The sequence below is a fragment of the Notolepis coatsorum genome (assembly GCF_963971535.1).
Source record: "Notolepis coatsorum genome assembly, chromosome: 20".
NCBI classification, from domain to species: Eukaryota; Metazoa; Chordata; class Actinopteri; order Aulopiformes; family Paralepididae; genus Notolepis; species Notolepis coatsorum.
The window spans coordinates 5,500,727-5,523,797 of record NC_140184.1 but is presented as its reverse complement, the minus strand read 5'-3'; the positions used below and the strand labels follow the sequence as shown (position 1 = coordinate 5,523,797).

Sequence of the window (23,071 nt, the reverse complement as noted above, 5' to 3'; positions counted from 1 at the left end):
CAGTCTGAGGAATGCTCTCCCTGACCACCCGAGAGCAACACAGACCGTGGATGCTGCTTTTAAAAAAGGGCCTCAAAACACATTTTTAATAGCCTTTTTGTTGATCTTTATCTAGTTTTAGCCGCACACTTTGTTCTTTTTACTCACTAGTTTTAGCCCTACTTATTTTATATTATTTTTACTTTTAGCCCTACTTATTTTATGTTCTTTTACTAGTTTTAGCCCTTCACATTTCATGTTTTTACTATTTTTAGCCCTTCACATTGTTATTTTACTCGTCGTTATGTTCTTCTACACTGTAGCACATTGAGATTTGTTCCACAAATATAAAGCACACCTAGTACAAATATTATGATTATTATGATTATTATTACACTTTCTCTGCCAAGGACGCCTAAACTCGTCATTCCCCGCCATGCTCATTCTGCCAATGACGCCGTAACACGTCATTGAGATCAATATTTCAAAAATCTGTGATCGCAATCGTATTTCTCCCCCGGAGACTTGAGAACTACTGTTGATCCCCTCTCAACTCTCCAATGGTTCAAGAGCGCCATCTGGTGGCCGATCTGCGGATCGCCCAAACCGGAAGCGCAAACTGGTGCTCATCCAAATTCGGTCCGATCACTCGCTATAGGTCCCGGGACTCGAGCGCGACACAATGGATAGTGATCTGTTACCAATAACTCGATAAACATGATTTGGACGTATATACTATTATACAACCTGGAGATGGATCGCATATTTCAACATCCCATAATAGGAATATTTTTGCTCCACGCTCATCGCCCAACGCTACGAGGAAGCTGCGGTGAGTTTCAGCGTTTTCTTTTTACCGTGTTCGATACAAACTGCTCTAATGATCATATCACCCACACTAGATGAATCATCTAACGTTGGCCACGGAATTATAAACGACCCCCCGCCCCATCCGGTCAACATCAGATGATAAGTAGTAACTTCTAGAAGCACGTCCATTTGACATTTTTTATCTCGCGCAGATCGCTATCAAACTGTATTTGATCATCAATATAATGCATTTGGGGCTATAAATCACGTTCTGGAGAATGCTGCAGAAAACGATAAAAACATATTTATACTTTAGACCGTATTTTTGTATGAATATGTGAATGAAAAAGTATAACGTTCCTACGTCCTGAACGATAGATAATTGACGTTGAATGGGCCATAGTAATGTCAATTTAGCAATACAATTTAAAAAGTTATAGCCCTGCAAAGAAGGGGAACTTCTCCATAGGCAAATAGAGCTGGCAGAGGATGGTATAATGATGTACATAAGCCTGGCGAAGAAAGTGTTACGGCCATGGAGTTTGCGACGCTGTGGCGTCCAGTGTGTCCCCAGTGTAACACCGACAACACGTTGTCCTTTTGTGATATCCTACTGATGGTATCAATATGTATTATTTAGATAGCTGATAATCCAAAACTACACAACCCCCAGCTTCACTCGAAACAATACATAGTTATGGGTTACTTGTGAACATGGATTTACAGCCTAGGTGTGTCGAGACTGGCAATATAGGCACCTCTGGTTTCGGTCATCTACCCAGTAGAATGTGAGTGTCGAGCCATGGCGCAGGGAAGATTTGCTGAGCTTGAAGACTTATTTTAAACAACCTCGCAATTCATATTTACTTATTTGTACTTGTTATTGCACATACCGCAGACAGTTTATTGTATATATAAATACTTGCTTTTTTATTCAGTTAATTGTTGCTTTTTATTCCTTTATGCTGTGGAGCAAACGAGAGTAAGAATTCCATTGTACTTGTTGCATAATATGGCAAATATTATATAATAATATCTGAATGCGATAATAAATGCACACCATTGAGTGCAGATCAATGGTTTTGGAGGAAGGATTTACTTTGCAATAGGGGTGTCATGATGAATCGATCAAAATTACTGCATCAATGCTTCAAAACAGGCAGCAGATAAATGTTCCTCATCTGATGGAAATACAAAAGATTTACTTCATTCAAAAGCACTAAGGTTGTTAAAAGAAATGCTCTAAAAAAAGACTCAATGGAAAAATAAGTAATAAGTACAGTTCAATGAAAGTTTAATTTTCAGTTTTTTTTATTAATCATTTAGATGTACCGATTAATTATGGGGCGCCAGTCGCTCGGGAAGTAGAGCAGTCGTCTGGTAATACGGAGGTTCCCGGTTTCGATTCCCGCTCCTCCCAGGCAGCGTGTTGAAGTGTCCTTGAGCAAGATAGACAAGACACTTAACCCCTAATTGCTCCCGATGAGCAGGTTAGCTCCTTGCATGGTCTCCTCCGCCATCGGTGTGTTCACGATCTCACCGTGTGACGTGTTGAACACCAGGAAGACGATCTGCAGTGCAGTCCGCAGTCTCACATTACTGCTTGTTGTTGTGGCTCTGTACTCCGGCACAATAAAGTATTTTTAAATGCAGACTCGCCAGGGTGTTTAGTCGGCTTAAATTTGGGGGTGTACATTGATGACGAGTAGTGTGTGTGTAGGAGTTGTAACCTCTGGGGGGGACCAAAAATAAATGGATACATTTACAAACTTAAATAATTTGCAATTGATGACTGCCTGAAGTCTGCAACCGTTACGTGGTCATTTCATTCATGTCGTTATTTTGTCTTTCCTGCCAACAAAGCAGAGATCAATGCCCCCTCAATACATTTCAATGGGACTTGAAATGGTAAATGGTGCATTCATATAACTTTTATCCAAAGCACTTAAAACATTTTTGGTTCCTCACATTCATTCGCACACCGTCGGCGGAGGCGACCATGCAAGGTGCCAACCTGCTCATCGGGGGCAGATAGAGGTGAAGTGTATTGCTCAAGGAGGAGCGGGAATCAAACCGGGAACCTTTCCGATCACCAGACGACCGCTCTACCTCCTGAGCCACCGTCGCCCCCAGTTTTAGGTGCAGAGTGGACTGACTATTCTATTCTAATACTCAAACACAGTATGGGATATGTAGAGGTGGTTGACTTGAGTGTTATTTTGTCCGGTCCCTGCTGGTTTAAAGAAAATATAAACCGTCCCTAGTGGCGGTGCGTGGAAGTACAGATGGGTGCAATTTCAGTGACTTGTGTGTCCAATTTGACTATGGAAGTCAATGGAGAAATCCCAGCGGAGTGCAGATCTACAGGTGCATAAATTAGAATATCGAGGAAAGGTTAAATTATTTCAGTAAATCAATTCAAAAAGTGAAACTCATTATATATTCATTACACACAGAGTGAAATATTTCAAGCCTTTATTTCTTTTTTTTGATCCACTTTTTCTCCCATTTTTCTATATTTTCTCCCATCCCAATTTCGTATCATCCAATTCAACCCTCCCCTGTCACGAACGCTGTTTCTTGCCTCCCACAAGCCGGCTGCAATGTGGACTAAGTCATACATAGCACAAGTCCCCTCCGGTACTTGAGGTAACAGCAGTCGCATCTTTTCACCTGCGCAGCTCGATCTCTCAGTGGCGAGGAGTAACGCGTGGGAGGCTCACGCTGCCCCCGGCACTTCCTGATTCTACTGCGCAGGCGCACCAACCGACCTGTAGGAGACGCTTGTTCACAACGTTCGATCCCCACCCTTCAGTTTTCCCTCCCCGTAATACGGCCAATGTGTATTACTGCGGACGACCAGCTAAACTGAAAACAATGTGGAGAGCTGGATTCGAACACTGGTGGCGAGTGCCTTGCCCACTACACCACCTAGCCGCCCACTTTCAAGCCTTTATTTCTTTCAATTTTGATCATTATGGCTTACAGCTAATGAAAACCCAAAATTCTGTATGAGAAAATTTGAATATTACATAAGACCAATAAATAAATATATATATATATATATATTACAGAAATGTCGGCATACAGGGCGGCTGGGTGGCGCAGCGGACTAAGCGCTCGTCACCACCGCAAGAGACACTGGTATCGAAACCGGTCGTCATACTGGCACAATTGGCAGAGTCAGCGGGAGGGAAGCCGGTGGGTGGTAATCTGGTCGTTGTAAACAGCGACTCCTACAGGTCGGTCAGGGCGCCTGCACAGCGAGGGAGGGATCTGGGTGAGGTAATGTGACCTCCCACGTGTTACACTTCACCAATCAGAGTCCTCGCTGCCAGGTGAAAAGAGGCTGCTGGCTGTCTCCTATGTATCGGAGGAAGCATGTGATAAGACTTCAGGGCTCCCTAGACCGACCAGTGGGGGGCACATACGCGCAACGACCAGGAAGGGGAAGGGGGAATTGGCATAACGACTAAATTGGGATGGGAGGAAAATACAGAAAGAGGAAAAGAAGCAGATAAAAAAATAAAAATGTCAGCCTACTACTGAAAAGTATATATGCACTCGGTACTCGGTCGGGGCTGCTTTAGCATGAATCACTGTGGCGCGGCGTGGAGGCGCGGCCTGGAGGCAGCCGATATACTTACTCAATATTCAAATTTATTGATGCACCTGTATAGTAAATTATTATTTCTTCACGGTTCACGAGGGCCTACTGTAAATAGTTATATGGGGCGTGACAATTATGTATAAAAAGGGCTACAATTATTACATGGCTCACTCGATAAGGACATAAACACCCCCAAATGTCTATGTCCTCAGCCAATCAGAACGCTTGTTACATTAAAAAAGATCCCCATCTGCCTAACTCACTCATGTGACTTGTGCATTTTAACGTTACATACACAGATGGCGATCGCATCAACGGCCTTATTGTATGACATGTATGTGTGTATGAGAAAAAAATGCCTACCTTAAGTCAATACATATTTTGTTTAAAAGTCACCTTATTTGTTACGCAATGGTTGTTTTTGTATGTTTGCAAACTTATTGATACACCTTGTGGTATATTTTTTAAATATAAAGAAAAAAAACACAGCTGCTGGAATTTTTTTTTTCTTCTTTTCCAAAAATCTTGAAAGATTACTTAGGCAATTATCGTATGAGGCTAACGATATGGGATACTTTTAGGGCTGTTTTCACAAACAGTGATCAAGTATAAAAAAATTGTTTAAATAAAGGTTTCTGCCGCACAAGAGAAATATGAAGACATACGGGCGATGATTGGGCTACATCAATAACCAAAACAGGTACAGCACTAAATAAAGCGACAAATATTCTTTGTGGCCACATGAAGCTGCAGTTCAGTGATTGGTTATGGTGATGACAACCTATTCAAGCTGAACAAGGTTGTGTGTGGAAACAAAAAATGAAAAAACTAAACTTTTCAGAGGATTAACCTTTAACCCATCACTGACACGAATCAGTCTATTTTCTTTGGGCTAGAAGACTTGTATGTGATTTGACACTTACCTTTTCTACCTTGTCATAGTTTTTTGCTTTGATCTGTGAATAAGAGTGTAAATGTAATGTTAATTCAACAGCTAAGATAGTCATCGATAGTAACAAACATGCACTCATGCAAACGTAACCTCTCACACACTCAATCCCAGATCAACAAAGTGAAGTTCACACAAGAATGACAAATTACTTTTTGGAAGTTGAGGGGTTTATTATCTTTGTATATTATGTGCTACATAAGCTAAAGTAGGAAACACCTGTAGCCGTGGGTTACAGAAAGAAAATAAATCCAGTAAAAAAAAAAACGCTCAAGAGTGCAGAACGTGAATATAGTCTACTTTCAAGTATAATAATGCAATTACACTCGAAAGAGAACAACGAACCACGTAACATTCTAAGAGAAATCACTTCATTCCACAGCCTCCTTCCAGCAAGTCCTTTTGTTGTAAAAATAGGTTACTGCTACAGCTCATTCTATGGGGTTCACTGCTGGCAAGGGGCTGGGAGGAGCAAGTCACAGCAGCCTCAGACACAAAGGGCAGTCCCTGCCACAGAGCAAAAAGCGACACATGACCACAAACCTCCAAAACAAACACATTGTACTAATGCAGACCGACAGCAAAGCAACACCCAGCGTTAAGTACATTTTGCTAGCTGGGGACTTTAAAAAAAAAGAAGGCAATTCTGTTAATGTGGCAGCAAAAAGTCACAGTAGCGGTCTAGCAGGGCGTTCTGCTTCATTATGGATACGTGCCGCAATAGGACGGACACTAGTGGCTCAATCAAAGTAGGTGTGGTTCTGACAAGTGGTGGTGCAAGGCGATAATCAGCAACATTGCAACAGCAAATCATTTGCAAAGCCACAGACATAAGATAGACGAGGTTCCTATCATGTATCCAAGTAGGCAGTCAGCAAGCCGATAAAAGGGGACAGTTAGGCGATGGCTTTGTTATATGGCCTGGTAGGGTGACTGAATCAGTGATGAACTGTAAGATCATGTGGCTGAATTCACAGATATCAGTCCTAAACAGAATGTGTAGAAAATGGAAATCCACTTCATGTGTTAAATAATCAAGGACTGTGATAGTGTAGTATATGGGCCATGATATCCATAACATTTTAGGCAATTGCCGATTAAAAAAGCAGTGCTTCATTATTTAACAGTTCACCCACATTAACCCAGCCTCTTTCCCATTGGCCAATCCTAATCCTGGCTGGGGCCAGGCTCATCTATACTGCCTGAAGATGATATATTAGAAATCATCATTTCTATTAGTCCCAATTAGTGAAATCAATAAGAGTATCCAGTTCAAGGCCCATTGACCGGTTTAACAAGGGAATTAGACTGGTTGATAACCCGACCTCTGAATTTATCCATGTTAAAACTTAAAATAAACTCAACATTAATAAATGTAGGCCTACCAATGGATTAAACACATTCAATATACACCATTTGAGCCCAAATATGCAATGTTTCAATAAACACCACCAATTTCTGCTTAAAGTAATTTGGAGGAATGTTGTTTTCCCTGAAAAAGTATTACCCCGACGCGTCATGCACTTTTCAAGCACATCAAATCAATACTCAGCTGGCACACCACAGCAAGGCAACCGTGCACAAAGGTGACAGAGCTCCAGTTGTGGGACAAATCAGTGTCAAGGGAAAGAGCTCATTCTATTAAGTAAAACTGACCAAATGGTATTTGAGAAAATCATCTAAATAGCCACATCTACAGCAAGTTACTGTCATTGTGATAGTAAAAACACCACAAGATACAATAATTCACAATGCACAACTTCTATGATTACTTTCTTTTTATTGCACAGAATGTTATCAAATCACTCTCTGCAAAGCAGGGGATACAATCAATACCGAATACATATACAGTAGCTCAATGCAAGCATTTCTCAGTACTCTTGACTCAAACATCCCTCAGTCACAAAGAGGGTATTCGTCACAACGAGGCAGAAATGCATCAATAACTTGGCCTACACAGTAATAGCAGTAAATATGAAATGACTGTCCCAAGAGCACAAGACCCCGTGACCCTGAAATGATGGCTTAAACCTTAGGTTGTGAGAGATGTCTACCAAAAGTGAGTATCAATAACCCAAGGCTAACCAGAGGATTCTAGATGCTCGCTCGATAACAAAATACATAAGCGGTCTAAACCAGATCAATGAGGCAAACCTGCTGTATTAATGGATAGTTGTTAGTATGAATAAAACAAAAAACACTGCACTATTGGTTTTAATTCTGTCGCGAGATGACTGAAATAATCTCCTTACATAGGGTCATTAATTCAAACGAGTCCTAAATACTCTCCTGCTCAGTCCATTCAAACAACCAATCCACACAAAGAAAAAAAAAAATCACATCGATTTACTAAGGTCACATAAGGGGAAATTACGCTTGACTTGAGAACAGACGTGCGGGAGAAGGCCATTTGGGGGTTGGTTGGGGGGGGTGAGTTCTCAGGGGGGCGGGGCACTATGCTCCTTTCCAATTTGGCAAAAGAAATGCATCACATTGCAAAAGATAAAATAAAATTCCAGTCAAGATTCTTAATGCTTCCGTGACCATCTAAGGACATGCAAAATGTTAAGTATCAGACGACCTAAACTAGTCGTTAGTGGTGATGATAGACATTAAACTTGTGAAATTATTAGCTCACCATAAAACAAGCCTGCATCTTTTACCATCAGGTCTATGCTAGGGTGCTAATAGGATTTGGGTTGCCCTAGGATTTTTTTCTCGCCCAATGACTTCACTTGACCGCTTCAAATTCGATTATGGCATCCAATTGTCTCTTCAATTAAACAATGGCAGTTTGGAATGATATTTAGAGGCCCCGCACAGGGTGTTTGTGTGGTTCTATTTCCTTCCAACATGGCTGCGGCCGGTAACCATTGGCGACCACTTTCAAAAGTAAAATGCCTAAATTCTGTGCAGAATTAGAAAAACATTGTTCCACTGAGACTTGTTTACAAGATCCAGTGATCAAACTATACAATTTCTGTTGATATATTTATCATATGTCAACACATGGAAACTGGTTGCAGCATGGGTGTTTATTAAAAATAATGGGGGGGGGGGGGGGTTATATTTATCCACATGTACTTACCAAGATAATAAGATAGTTCACCCAACACGTTTGACTCCCCCCTCCCACCACTTAGAAAATACGTTAACAATGTCAAAACAAATATGGGTAACATTGCGTACAGAGATGTTTTCATACACCACAAGATTTGATTTCCTAATAACCCGTGAAAAAAAAAGTTTAGTACGCCGTTGTCTAGGGTGGGATTTTGTGCTGCTGCTGCTTTTAGTCTAAATCCTTACAATTTACCATATTCACACGGCAGCCATTTTGCTCTTAGGTAAGGCTCAGGTTGGGATTCCAAACAGGTTGGAAAGGAATCCCAAACCGAGCATAACATAAGAGCAAAATGGCACCTTGTGCCAATGCCGATTTTTTTTTATAAATAAAATACATGTCTACTAAGCCTCTAGGAAATCTAAGTTCCCCTCATATAATATTGTCTCATGTACAATAACCTACTATTATATATATATATATATATTATTTTTTAGAACAACTTGGTGCACAAAAAAAGCTAAATGGATACTTGCATGGATGAGCAGGGGTTGAGGTTAAGGTGAGTGGGCCATTGGTGTTTTGGGGTGGGGGGGGGGGTCTGCGCTTGGCTAAAGGAAGTGAGTTGGCACAGTCACAGCTGACATTCACACTGTATTTGATTACAAACAAAAATGACCCGAAAGAAATGACACAGGAGGCAATAAATAGACACGACAAGTGAATAAAAGGCTAATGCACTCCAATACCATTAAAGAAGTTTTAATGCTGTTGCAGATCAAACATGCAACAAATGCACGTAACCCCATTTAAAGACGCAGAGCAAAAATATATATATATTTTTAAATCCCAGGAACAGACAGATTGCTTGCTGAAAAAGAAATGGTTAGAGCCAATTCCCCTCCCTGCTGTTTAAAGCCACAATCCTTAATGTAGGGCTGCCCCCTCTATCGGTTTGGTCTTAGTTGATCAATAGTTTGCTAGTCGATTTGTATACGTTTCCCCCCCCCCCATACTGAATGGCCTGAAAGCCAGGCTCATTTGCTACCACAAACTGAACCTGGACTTCAGTTGGCGGGAGACTTGCCTTGACAGACTAACTCCCTTCAGCCAATCAGCGTAACAAAAGACCAGTCGGATGAACAGCGAAAACATCTTTTCCGCCGAGAAAGTCCACTAGTACAAACTCTTGTTATTCAATTGTTATGGAGTCCATTTCTGATATAATTGAATTTACAACTGCGTTTATTAGCTCTATGGGTCACTCTTGCCACTCAGCCACAGTCTTTGCCCCAGGAGGCTGAAATTGAGCAGAGGTCAAGAGTGTGTCTGCATGTTCATTAATTGACTAAAAAGGGGGCATGGTAATGAGACCGCCCTCATCAACTATGGGAACCAATCATGGGCTGCGTTCCACTGGGGGACAGAACAGCAGTCAGAATGCAGTCCCTGATTGGCCGATTGCGTTGCAATTTTAGTAAATCAATGTGGACAATCAAAGAAGGCCACTCTGTATTGCACAAGTAGAAAATGTTTTAGCCAAAAAGACTGGCTTCCAGTCTAACTGAATGAGATTTACTGAAAAAAAGATATGCACATCTCTAAGTACCATTATTCAAAAAGGTGCTTTTGCATTATTGCACTAGAGAAAACGCACATTTCTACACGTGTTGATTAAATGAAGTAATCGATTAGTCGACAAAGTCCTTGACTATTAATTGACTAAGGATTCCATTAGTGGAGGCCAGCCCTAGTTGACCCTAGTACAACGCTAACATGTTCAATGTCATCAAGATCTGGTATTCAATTTGGTCTTGATAAGTTTCCTTTCCCCCTGCAAATTATTACCGGCATTCCTGGCACATAAGGCCTTGAATCAATCCTGTAGTAAAACAAAGTGGCCAGGGCCAATTGTTCAAATTAAGGATTGCAGCTTAAACATTACTCAAGTTTGAAACATTTTGTTGTGTGAAAGTCACATTGTTGATCGTGCTAGAAAACGCCCGCCCATGCACACGAAGAAATGGGAAAAAAAATAGTATTAACCTCTGCTTCAATGAAAAGTTTCCAGAATCTGCCAGAGCTTGGGAACTGGGTGACCAGTCTCTCATATGTCTTCCTTGCTTTATCTATCGGTTGGTTCTAAAGAGAAGAATGCATTTACGTGTACAATGTAAACATACAAAGCATTCCTGACCAGAGGATGTAATGCAATATCAATTTGAACCTAAAACCACCCTCCCAAGCCTCCCCCACCCGGTCCCAATTCATTACCCCAGGAATGCAACCCTGTGTCACTAAACCTGTGCTTCTCGAATCAGAATGCTCCATGCGTCAAGGTCATAAGGGTTTTCTTCCAACTTCTTCTCTGCCTTCTTCACCTTCTCTGGGATATACTCTGGCACTGCCTGCAACAAAAACACGGGGCATAATAATATAACGCTGTTAGCTTGTTGGACACAATGTTCAGAGGCACAGGAACAAGTTGACGTTGGAAGTGCAGCAACAGTCGCCTTGCAACAACTAAATCATCATGACGTTATATCAAGCAAGCATTATAGGATTTTGTTAAGGACAAAGACGGGCACCACAAGGCAGTATCCAGGCATTGTTGTAGTGCCGAGAGATATGAGTCGGAGACGGTGGCTCGAGGCAGAGCGAATAGCATTTATTAAGCACAGAAATAGAACATGCTACTGCTACGTTGCTTGCAGTCGACTGACTCCTCTAAGAGAATTGCCGAATATATATATATACGTACACAAGTGTTCTAGAATGTTCGATGTTCTAGAATGTTCGGCTATGACATCACAAATGTTTTTTTTTATCCACTTTTTCCTCCCATTTTTCTATATTTTCTCCCATCCCAATTTCGTATCATCCAATTCAACCCTCCCCTGTCACGAACGCTGTTTCTTGCCTCCCACAAGCCGGCTGCAATGTGGACTAAGTCATACATAGCACAAGTCCCCTCCGGTACTTGAGGTAACAGCAGTCGCATCTTTTCACCTGCGCAGCTCGATCTCTCAGTGGCGAGGAGTAACGCGTGGGAGGCTCACGCTGCCCCCGACACTTCCTGATTCTACTGCACAGGCGCACCAACTGACCTGTAGGAGTCGCTGTCCACAACGCCTGATCCCCACCCATCAGTTTCCCACCCTCTAATACTGCCAATTGTATTAGTACGGACGACCAGCCAAACTGAAAACAATGTGGAGAGCTGGATTCGAACACGCGAACCCAGCGTCTCCACATTGGTGGCGAGTGCCTTGCCCACTACACCACCTAGCCGCCCTACATCATCACAAATGTTATAGAATGTTTGGCTATGACATCACACATGTTGCAGATTGTTCGGCTATGACATCATCACAAATGTTCCAGAATGTTCGGGCGGATCTAATGTTCCTAACAATAGTATTATAATTTATATTATTATATGTTCTGCCTGTGCCACACCTCCCCCATGCTGCTATGACACCGCAATTTCACCATGAAGGGGATAATAACTAAAGAAACACTTGAATTGGGGTTATCCCTTGATTGATTGAAAACTTTATTAACAGATTGCAGAATGGGTACAGTACAGCTCAATACACACAATTGTTAAGGGGATGCAGACCAGAGAGTAGAGCCATATGGAATCCGCGATCACGGAATCGCGGAATTGAGCAATAAAAATGGAATCAACTATAAAAAAAAATTTAATTAAATTTTTTTTTTTTTTTTATGTTGTGGGACTTGTACAGCACTTTGTTCAACTTTGTCAGTGCTGTAAAGTTGAAACCTTTTTAAATATTAGACAAACAAAGGTGCTTTCATGAAATATTGTAAGCAGTCATTTGAGGCTTCATAAAAGCAGCACAATGAACACAAATCTGTCAGTGCAGAGTCCGACCTCATCTTAAATAACAAACAGCATTGCTTGTTGTAGCTAACAAAGAGAGGCAGAGTTGATTTTGCAAAAATATATATACCTTTTTATTTATTTTTTTAATAATCGAATTTTATTTTCATATTCGAATCCCATGCCCATCGAACGAAGCTTCGAAGTATTTAAGACAGCCCTATTAAATGGACTGTTATATCTTATTAAATTGTGGACATTTATTCATTCCCACTTATTAGACACTATTTCTGATGGTAAAATGAGCGTACAAAGCAAAATACAGAATTCTGAAATATTAAAACGGAAAAAACGGAATTTGGAAAAAAATAAAATGGAATTTGGAAAAAAATAAAACGGATTTCATATGGCTCTACCAGAGAGACTTTAGTCTCGTTTACATCAGGGTCTCCCCCCTGTGTTCCATGTTCCCTGATTGATTGATAATTGTATTAATGTCCGCCTTGTTTCGAACTGGTTAAACTTGGCTACTCTTTCGAAGTTGGTTAAGGGGCTGGTGGTCTATCGCCCTGCTCTAAAGACAAACTTTAACCTTAACCAACTATCTATCGCTACCGGGGAACATAGACATGCTCCCCAATGGGGGACCCTGATGTAAACAAGACGAAAGTCTTTCTCTGGTCTGCATTCCCTTAACAGTGTCCCCCCCCCCACCACACACCCCCCCCCCTCCAATGTAGAGCCCCCACCCACCCAACCTCCTTCAATGTAGTTTCTACGTCAAATGTATATACTCTTTTTCTGGACACTTTTTGTATCACAAACAGTACTGTATTTGCAAATCTGATATGTCATAAATGTATTAGATGTAGCAGTACTGTCTATCTGTATGTCATATATGTTATGATGAATTGAAAATGGGGGACCCTGATGTAAACAAGATGAAAGTCTTTCTCTGGTCTGCATCCCCTTAACAATTGTATGTATTGAACTGTATTGTACCCATTCTGCAATCTGTTAATAAAGTTTTCAATCAATCAATCAAACACTTGACTTCACTAGGAGAACAGTGAGCGGGAGGTTAATAGCATTCGCGTTAGCCATCTGGGCGAATTTAGTGGTCAAAATGCCATTTTTGAAATGCATTACACCAGGCAAACCTTTAACCATTCTTATACCAGCACATTTAACGGACTTGGCAGAAGCTACACGGTGCATATGTTTTCATAATTAGCCACATTGTGCAAGTTAGCAGTTAGCTGCCGTTAGCTCGACGACAAGGCCACAACACCGGCCAGACAATGCATGACGTTATTATGGCTACTAGCCTTCTGCACAGCGTTCACTCAACGACGATAAACGCGTCTAATCATCATCATAATCATAATAATAACTATCATTTTTACACAGGCGAATGTAAGTTAAGTAAGCCGGTGGCAGCAATGTTTAGCTTGTTAGCTAGCGGCAGCTAACACGCAGAGGCCTAGTGAGTGGACGGACTGCGGTGTTTGTTGCAACAATATATACCTGTTCGGCTGCTCCCTCCGTGGCCATGACTGGGTTTAGTATAATCTAGATATACACCTAAATCACCAAATGCAATAGCAACACAAAAAAAAACACGTTAGCCAATATATAGGCTATTTAAAAACGGCTAGGAAACGAGCATTTCTTCGCGACACTCCTTCACCAGCAGAGCAGCAGCACGTTGCTCAGTCAGAGCTGCTGGCTGGCCGCTTTCTAAAATGGCGTGAGTCGAGCGGGGTGTAGACCAGAGTAGGGTCCAGCTGCAGCGCCGGAGAATCCTTTGTGGCAGCCACAGAGAGCGCGCTGATTGGCGGAAAGTACGGAAGTTTCTCAAAGTACTCGGAGGTGCAGCGTTATTTTTAAACCTAGCCGCATTTTTCGGAGACGCTCTCTGATTGATTGATTGATTGATAACTTTATTAACAGATTGCAGAATGGGTACAGTACAGTACAGCTCAATACATACAATTGTTAAGGGGATGCAGACCAGAGAAAGACTTTCGTCTTGTTTACATCAGGGTCCCCCATTTTCATATGACCAGTGGTGCGTTATTGAAATCAACTGGGATTGCATGCACCTAATGGCGCCCCGCGAATGCTCATTAATGTCTCCTCGCTTGAGCACAGACTAAAGACAGTGCCTAATTGCCTCTACGAATGGAATGTAACACATGTCATTCACAACAAGTTAGGTGTGAATGTATCTGAGAACGTATTTAACACACCTGACGACCGGCGCGATTGATATGCAAATAGCGAGTACTTATCTGGGCTTGCACGGAGTGCAACCCCGTCCCATGAACAACGCATGCCTGTATATGACATATGTAGCAGGGTGGATTATCCCTGCTTATTGATTGATTGATTGATTGAAAACTTTATTAACAGATTGGAGAATGGGTACAGACGTAACCCCTCCCCCAGACCCGGCGCCATGGGCGGGCATTAGGGGGCCGGGCCCGCCCACTGATTTTTTTTTTTTTTTTATATATCAAAGTCGACTATCCAAATCCTTAGTCGAGGACAGCCCTAGTGGGCACTGATGTCAACAACAACACTACTGAAGCTAGCACGGCACTCTGTGAGAATTCGTATACCCTCAAGAACGTCTTTACAGAACATCGCCTTAGTATGCTTCATCGACGCAAGGCCAATTTAATTCAGTTGGCATTTGAGAAGGACTTAACAAAAAAGTTCAGGAATGAGTGGAGGGGCAGTGTTTAAAGAGAGATTTCACTCTGTCCCCAAACGCCGCTTGCCGCTCTACTAATGTAATTCCTGTGGAGGAATTTTGTTTGCTTTTTTATGCACCTTATTTTTGTCAGTTCAGTTCAGTTTGTCAGTGAATTCAGAAGTGTTGAATAAATGGAGACTTTTCAAAGATATAGAATAGAATAGAATAGAAATGTATTATCCTGAGGGAAATTTGACACAGCAAATCACTCAACATTAAACATTTAGACAGAACAAGTCACGAATAAGAATAACAAAACAAATGGCCTAAGAATAGAATAAAATGAATTAGAATTAAAATAGAATAAAAGATACAGTAAATAAATACAGTAAACATATACTGAAGTCTACAGTAGGTGTAATATTGCACAGTGCTGTTTAAAAAGTAAGAGTCCAGGAAGATGGTAACTGTCACTCTGTGCTCAGTGATGCAGTGAGGCACAGTGATGCATTGTATAGTCTGATGGCTGTCGGAATGAAGGACTTCCCGTGCCGTTCAGTGCTGCATTTAGGGAGTGTTAGTCTAGCACTGAACATGCTCCTCCTGTCAGCCAAGTCTGTGTATAGTGGGTGGGAGGGGTTTTCCCTGATGGCTTGGAGCTTAGCAAGGTTCCTCCTCTCCGCCACCCTCGCTAGAGTCCAGCTCCACCCCAACCACGCTACTGGCCTTCCTGACCATCTTATCCAGCCTGTTTGTGTCCCCTGCTCTCAGTCCGCTGCCCCAGCATGTCTGTTATATATATCCGTTCAGTCTGTTTTTGTATAAGTGAATGTTCTTAAGATAGAGAGAAATTAGATTTTTCAATTGCCTCTCTGCCTGTTTAGTTCAGCACCGTGGGCAGCGCCAAGCAAGCCACAGTGCCGTTGTCCCAGCTGAAACGTATAAAAGGGAACCTGTGTTGAAAAACCATTGTGCCCCCCCGAGAACATTTTATGCCCCCCCACTAATTTGTTTCTGCAGCCTGGTCTGTCTTAGACCCCAGCCTGATCGATGATTTCCGGCGGCTGCATCCCGAGGCCCCTAGGTGAACGTCTGGTGCCGTTCGTCGGGGGGAGGTACTGTAACATTCTGGGTTCTTGGCTTAGGAACCCAGCTGTCATTCTGGAGTTAAGTCACCTGGTGGTTGGTATTTGCACTTTGTTTGTCACACCCCATTCCTGATGTGTCACTGATTGGAACTTCACCACTGGTTGCTGTCATTGAGCTGTCAATTAGCTGTCACTGTTAATTGATTGGAATGTTGGTATTTGTGACTATTTATTTACTCTCTGTTCCTTTGTATTTTGTCGAGGCTTCAGATATCCGTACGTGTGGGAAGGAGCTGGTCAGATGTTGCTGAGCCACTCGTTGTGCACTTATCTTTACTATTGCTCTTTCTCTCTGTTGACGCCCGGCGTCTTTCCTGACTATACGTTGCTCTGTGTGCTTAATAAAAGACACCTCCAAAGAAAGAGCTTACCTATCTCCATCTCTCTTTGTCTCCTCCACCATTGGACTCACAACTACTCACCTGCATACATAACACAATTTAAGTTTTTCAAATGTATAATGACAATACATTTAAATCTAATCTAATCTAATAGGAATAATGACTCTTTCCAGCAAGCCGGAAGCGTTCCTTCATCCCAGATCCTATTACTGTATACATAACGTAATATTAGATTAGATTAGATTAAAAATGTATTGTCATCATACAGCACAAGTACAGTACAACGTAAATAAGTTTAACATCCAACCAGAGTGCAAATGTAACGTTAAAGTGCAACAGCAATGTGATTAAACTGGGTACAAAATATACAAGTTAGTACTACTGAGTGTAGTGCTAATCAGATTATGTACAGAGTTGTATTATATAAATAGAGACAGTACTATGTCTACTACTGGCCAGCAGTGTAACTAGTAGGATATGTACAGATATAGATATAGTAAAGATAAGATATTCCTTTATTGATCCCCTTGGGGGAAATTCAGGAAATGTCTGCAGCAACAGTTTATAAAGCTCCTTCACTTTAATGAGCCAACATAACATAATGTATATATAATATAATAATATATAACATATGCCTATCCTTCGCAGGAGCTGTCATTTTAGCCTTAAGCTATAATAATAATAATAATAATAATAATAATAATAATAATACATCTATTTTATATAGCGCTTTTCCAGGTGCTCAAAGACGCTTCACATGGGCAGGAGAGACAAACTATGGCAAAACAAAAAAACAGAACAAAACAGAACAAAAATAATACATGACAAAATAAAATAAAACCGACAGAATTAGAGGTCAAAAGCAAGATTGAAAAGGTGGGTTTTGAGGGCTGATTTAAAATATGTCAGGGTGTTTGCATCACGGATATGGCTGGGGAGGGCATTCCAGAGGGAGGGGGCAGCAGCAGCAAAGGCCCTGTCGCCCCAGGTCCGGAGCTTGGTCGTGGGAGGTGTTAGGAGGTTGGCATCTGCAGACCTAAGGCGACGGGTGGGCGTGTGACGGTGGAGGAGGTCGGACAGGTAGGGAGGGGCAAGGTTGTTGAGGGCTTTAAATGTGATGAGTAGTATTTTAAAATGTATCCTGTATTTGATTGGAAGCTAGTGGAGGTCGTGGAGGACAGGGGTGATGTGATCAGAGCGACGGGTGGAGGTGAGCATGCGGGCAGCAGAGTTTTGGAAATATTGGAGTTTATTGAGAATAGTGTTTGGTGAGCCGTAGAGGATGCTGTTGCAGTAATCTAGTCTTGATGATATGAATGCATGAACCAGTGTTTCAGCAGCGGAGAGTGATAGGGAGGGGTGAAGACGAGCAATGTTCCGGAGGTGATAGAAGGCAGATTTGGTTATGTGGTTCACATGGGGGAGGAAAGAAAGGGTGGAGTCCAGGATGATGCCAAGGTTACGGACGTGAGTGGAGGGGGTGACAATGGTACCATCAATATTTAGGGTGAAATCCTGGGTGTGGCTGGTGAGGGATTTTGGACCGATAATGATGATTTCTGATTTATTGCAGTTTAATTTGAGAAAGTTATTTTGCATCCATGTTTTGATGTCTGTGAGGCAGGTGCTGAGGGTGGAGAGAGTGGCTGGAGTGATAGTCTTGGTGGAGAGGTAGAGCTGAGTGTCGTCTGCATAACAGTGAAAACGCAGGCCATGTTGGCGGAGAATCAGACCAAGTGGAAGGATGTAGAGGATGAAGAGCAGGGGACCAAGTACTGAGCCTTGGGGGACACCATGAGTGATGGGGGCAGTGGGGGATTTGCAGTTGTTGATAGAGATGAATTGGTGCCTGTGTGAGAGATATGATTGGAGCAAGGTGAGGGGGATTCCGGAGATGCCAACGGAGGACTGGAGACGAGTGATGAGGATGGGGTGACTGATGGTGTCAAAAGCAGCGCTGAGGTCTAGGAGAATGAGGATGGAGAGGTGCTATGCTTGCTTCCTTAACTCAATACAAAATGGCACATCAAGAATACTTGAAAATTGTTTCTCCTTTCATATAGCACACACCAGGATGTCTTTCTTTCCTTTTCAAAACATTCCTCAGAGAATAAATATGTTTATAAACTGTAGATTAACCTACAACGTAGACAACAATTAGTCATATAGGTCAAAGAAAACATGAGTCATAGCCCATAATTCAGTTTAAACATTTTGAGTAGCCTATACCCCAAGACCAGAATGATTAGTTGAGATATGTTGCCTGTTATATCACTTTTCTTGGATATAACAATATATTATTTAATAATTACATTATGAATTCATTGATTACTTACTTACTTAATTATATTATTTATTAATAACTATCAGGGATGCAGTCGTAATATCAGAACTGCCAGGACGCCACGTGCACGCATACATGTTCCCTTGCGGTCGCACAGAACAGATGAATATTATGCATACATTTACATTTACATTTAGTCATTTAGCTGACGCTTTTATCCAAAGCGACTTACAAGTTCTGTACGACAAGACAGCAAGAAGGGTACAACTCTATCAGCTGAGTAACAATGTTCATCAAGTGTTGCGTGTTACAGTGTAGGTTAGTTTATTAGGACAAGTGCATGACAGTAAGGTTAGTCAGGGTTAGATTTTTTTTTTTTTTATATAAATCATTTCAGATAATGGTTGAAGAAGTGAGTCTTTAGTCGACGGCGAAAGATTGGACGGGATTCGGCTGTCCTAACTGGGATGGGTAGTTCATTCCACCATTGTGGGGCAAGGACTGAGAATAGGCGGCTTCTCTTTGATGACCCTCCGGGAGCTTGGATAGGAGTAGGTCTGAGGCGGCCAGAAGATGCAGAGCGTAGGGGTCTTGAGGGTGTGTAGTTAGAGACCATTGACCGGAGGTAGGCGGGAGCGGTTCCCTTTGCCGCACGGTATGCTAGGTCGAGGGCCTTGAAGCGGATACGTGCAGCAATGGGGAGCCAGTGCAGGTCCCTAAGAAGTGGGGTGACATGGGCCGACTTCGGTAGGTTTGAGATCAGGCGGGCCGCTGCGTTTTGAATGAGTTGAAGAGGCTTGGTGGCAGTGGCCGGGAGGCCAGCTAGCAGTGCGTTGCAGTAGTCGAGGCGGGAGATGACTGTTGATTGGACGAGGAGTTGAGTGGCTTCTTTTGTCAGGAAGGGGCGTATCCTTCTGACGTTGCTCAGGAGGAATCTGCAGGTTCTGGTTGTCGCTGCGATGTGAGCAGAGAAGTTCAACTGGTCGTCGAGGACAACACCAAGGTTCTTGGCGGTCGGGGACGCGGTCACAGCTGCATTCTCGACTGTGATGGAGAGGTCGGTCAGGGGGGAGGATTTGGCCGGCAGGTGGAGCAATTCTGTTTTGCTTAGGTTCAGTTTGAGGTGGTTGGTCGTCATCCAGGCGGAGATGTCGGACAGACAGGCCGAGATCCGCTCAGAGACGTGGATATCTGAGGGAGGGAAGGAGAGGAAGAGTTGAGTATCATCGGCATAACAATGATAGTAGGAAACATGTTTGTATAGGAAATTACTAGTTTTAGTTTAGTTTTTGTAAATATTGCCTTGAAATAGAGAAGCTGAAAAAGGTAGCAGCCAGGATGTATACAGCCTTCAATATATAAAGAAATTATATTGTCAACAGATATGGTTGAAAAACAAACAATGTTTTAAATGTAATTGTAGTTACAATATTGTAGTTACAATTTCTTTAATTGAATTAACTTAAACTAGAAAAGTAAATACAAACTAAATTAACAATGTAACTTAGTTTACAGAAGGACAGTTTCCAATTCCTTCTGAAGCACTAAGCACAACTTAATGCCTCATCCTTCCAGTCGGGACCATTTGTCACATAGTGAGAGTTCCACAGATCAAGCAAACCCCCACAGGGCTTGTATTTTGGTTTTGCACTTCTCGTTCTTTGTTATGTTAGTATTGGTATCCTATTATTATGCAAAGTCTAGGTGATAGATAAGTGCCGGGTAGTGTAGTTGAAGACACCTGACGACCTGCGCTATTGTTATAAGACGGTGGGTAGCGCACAACGAATGAGTGGAGCGCATTTTTGTGTGCGCGCGTGCACATCCGTGCGCGACTGCGCGTACACATCCATGCGCGACTGCACGTACTTCTGCTCAGAAAACTGCTAGGACGGCGTGGTACCCCGTGGGACCACCACTGCATCACTGATAACTATATAGGCTACTTGTTAATAATAATAATAATAATAATAATAATAATAATAATAATAATAATAATAATAATAATAATAATAATAATAATAATAATAATAATAATAATAATAATAATAATAATAATAATAATAATAATAATAATAATAATAATAATATAATAATAATAATAATAATAATAATAATAATAATAATAATAATAAAATCATTATTTCATTAATTAGCTAGAATACCTTATGCTAGAAAATCACTGAGGTAGATAACGCTATACGGTAGGTGGGACAACTTGCTAACCAATATTTTCCAAATTGCCATAATTGTCCACTTCACCAATACATTTGTGCAAGTCCTGTACATGTGAAATTACAGCTCTGATTTTCTCTGATGTAGCCACATTAGTCAGTAGGCTGCTGTTATAAATATGCAATTTTTTTTCTTTTTTTTAAACTTTTTTTTTTTATTAAAATATGCAACATTTATGTTGGAATACGTTTGTCCTGGCATTATACCTACCAGCCAGGGATGGTTGTGAGACAAAAAGTGAGAGGCCTACTGCCACCGATGCTGCTAGGTAGCTTTTCGGTCAACAGAGGGAGACAAGTCCAACCACAACCGTGAAGACAGACCAGAGCAGACGAACACAGATGATCCTACTGTGACAGAACTCTTTGGCTGTAGGTGGTTTTAATCATAGATATATGGTTTTAATGACTTACACCAGAGACAGACTAGACATAATACCATTAGCACCATTACCACTAGAAAACACCTATAATACACCTTCAAATAAATGTATAGAACATAATTCCTAGTAGGTAGGCTATGGTAGAAATTCTACAGTAGAATGCTGTTTTGCCTATAGACTTAAAAAAAAAAAATCCCAAATAAATGCATTTTGAACTAACTATGTGGCACAACAAAACTGTGATAAAAGTCAAGAAGGGTGAGCATCCCCTGCACTATTCAACTATCATCTCTATATTTTATTTTATTTTATTTCAAACCTTTATTTAAACTCAAAGGGCAAAAGGTATGTACACTCATTTACAGTCACATTGAGTGCACATACAGAGTTAAGCAAACATAGCCTACAGAGTTAAGCAAAAAAAAAAAGAAAAAAAAGGCATATCAAATCACAACAATAAGACAAGTAAGGATAACAATCAATTAAAACATGTACTACAAGGTTGACAACGGTTGGAGATCAGGGTTTTAAACTCTGCAACAGAGGGGAGAATCTCAAGCTTTAAGGACTGTTGTAGTTCATTCCATGAGCTAGAGGAGCATCATAGCAAAATTCAGATTTACCCTGTTCTGAGCAAACTCTGAGGACCTTAAGGACCAGCCATGCAGTCACTAGAACGGGTTCCATAAGTTCCATCAGTGTTCAGGACTCGTGACTCGACTTGGACTTGAGCACTGATGACTCAGACTTGGACTTGGGCTCAAGCATTGACTGCATTCGAACCCGGAAGGTGCAGACGAGGACTCAGACTTGTTCATTGATAAATACAGTTATTTATTAAAAATAAATGTGTAATAGGCCCTAATCATTTGGCATAAGATATTGATGGCTAGTGCATTTGTTTGGCTATTGTGTCACAAAGTAAATAAACTCCCTTTGAAATGGTGACCGCTGTGTCATTTATGTTTAATGTAGACCTTTTATTTATTTGTACGTCAGCTCTTTGACTGCCAGAGTGGAGTGGACTCAACCTTGATGACTCGGACTTGGACTCGGACTAGGGTAATGGGGATTCGACTCGGACTCGACTCAGGCTCTTCTTTGGTGACTCCGACTCGAACACTGGGGACTCGAGACTCGACTCGGACTCGAGATTTAGTGACTCGACTACAACACTGGGTACCATATTATTACCTTAAGAAGTACCACCAAGGGTGGCTGATTGGCGTAGTGGGCAAGGCGCTCGCCTCTAACGCAGGAGACACTGGGTTCGAGCCCAGCTCTCGGCGTTGCTACCGGCTTGGCCGGTCGTTCATACTAACACAATTGGCAAGTGTTAGAGGGTGGGAAAGCCGGTGCGGCGGAAGCAGGAAGTATCGGGGGCAGCGTGAGCCTCCCACGCATTACTAATCACCACTGAGAGTTCGAGCTGCTGCGGTGAAAAGATGCGACAGGCTGCCTCCTCGTGTACCGGAGGGGACACGTGATGCAAGGCTTCTGTCCTCACTACAGCCGTTCAAGACAGGGGAGGGAAGAATTGGAATTATGAAATTGGGATGGGAGAAAAAATTGAAAAATAAGGATAAAAAATGGATAAAAAACGAAAAAAGTACCATCAACACTAATCATGAGGCCATAATTCAGCCACAAGTCACCAAGCTAAAGTAGCTCAATACTGCCGAGCAGACAGACAGAATGGACTTTGGAACAGCCTGCACCTG

At 41.8% G+C, this 23,071-nt stretch overlaps 1 protein-coding gene across 1 annotated transcript in view; it reads right to left on the bottom strand.

The window, feature by feature from the left end:
- cstf3 (cleavage stimulation factor, 3' pre-RNA, subunit 3) overlaps positions 1–13,983 on the bottom strand; it is a 39,668-nt gene extending 25,685 nt beyond the window's left edge. The window contains exons 1-4 of the mRNA XM_084337815.1: positions 13,787–13,983; positions 10,716–10,820; positions 10,459–10,554; positions 5,323–5,355 (exon numbers count right to left, since the gene is read on the bottom strand). Coding sequence (XP_084193941.1) covers positions 5,323–5,355; positions 10,459–10,554; positions 10,716–10,820; positions 13,787–13,813 — 261 coding nt within the window. The 5' untranslated portion in view covers positions 13,814–13,983. The remainder of the gene's footprint in view (positions 1–5,322; positions 5,356–10,458; positions 10,555–10,715; positions 10,821–13,786) is intronic.
- Between the last annotated feature and the right edge of the window lie 9,088 nt (positions 13,984–23,071).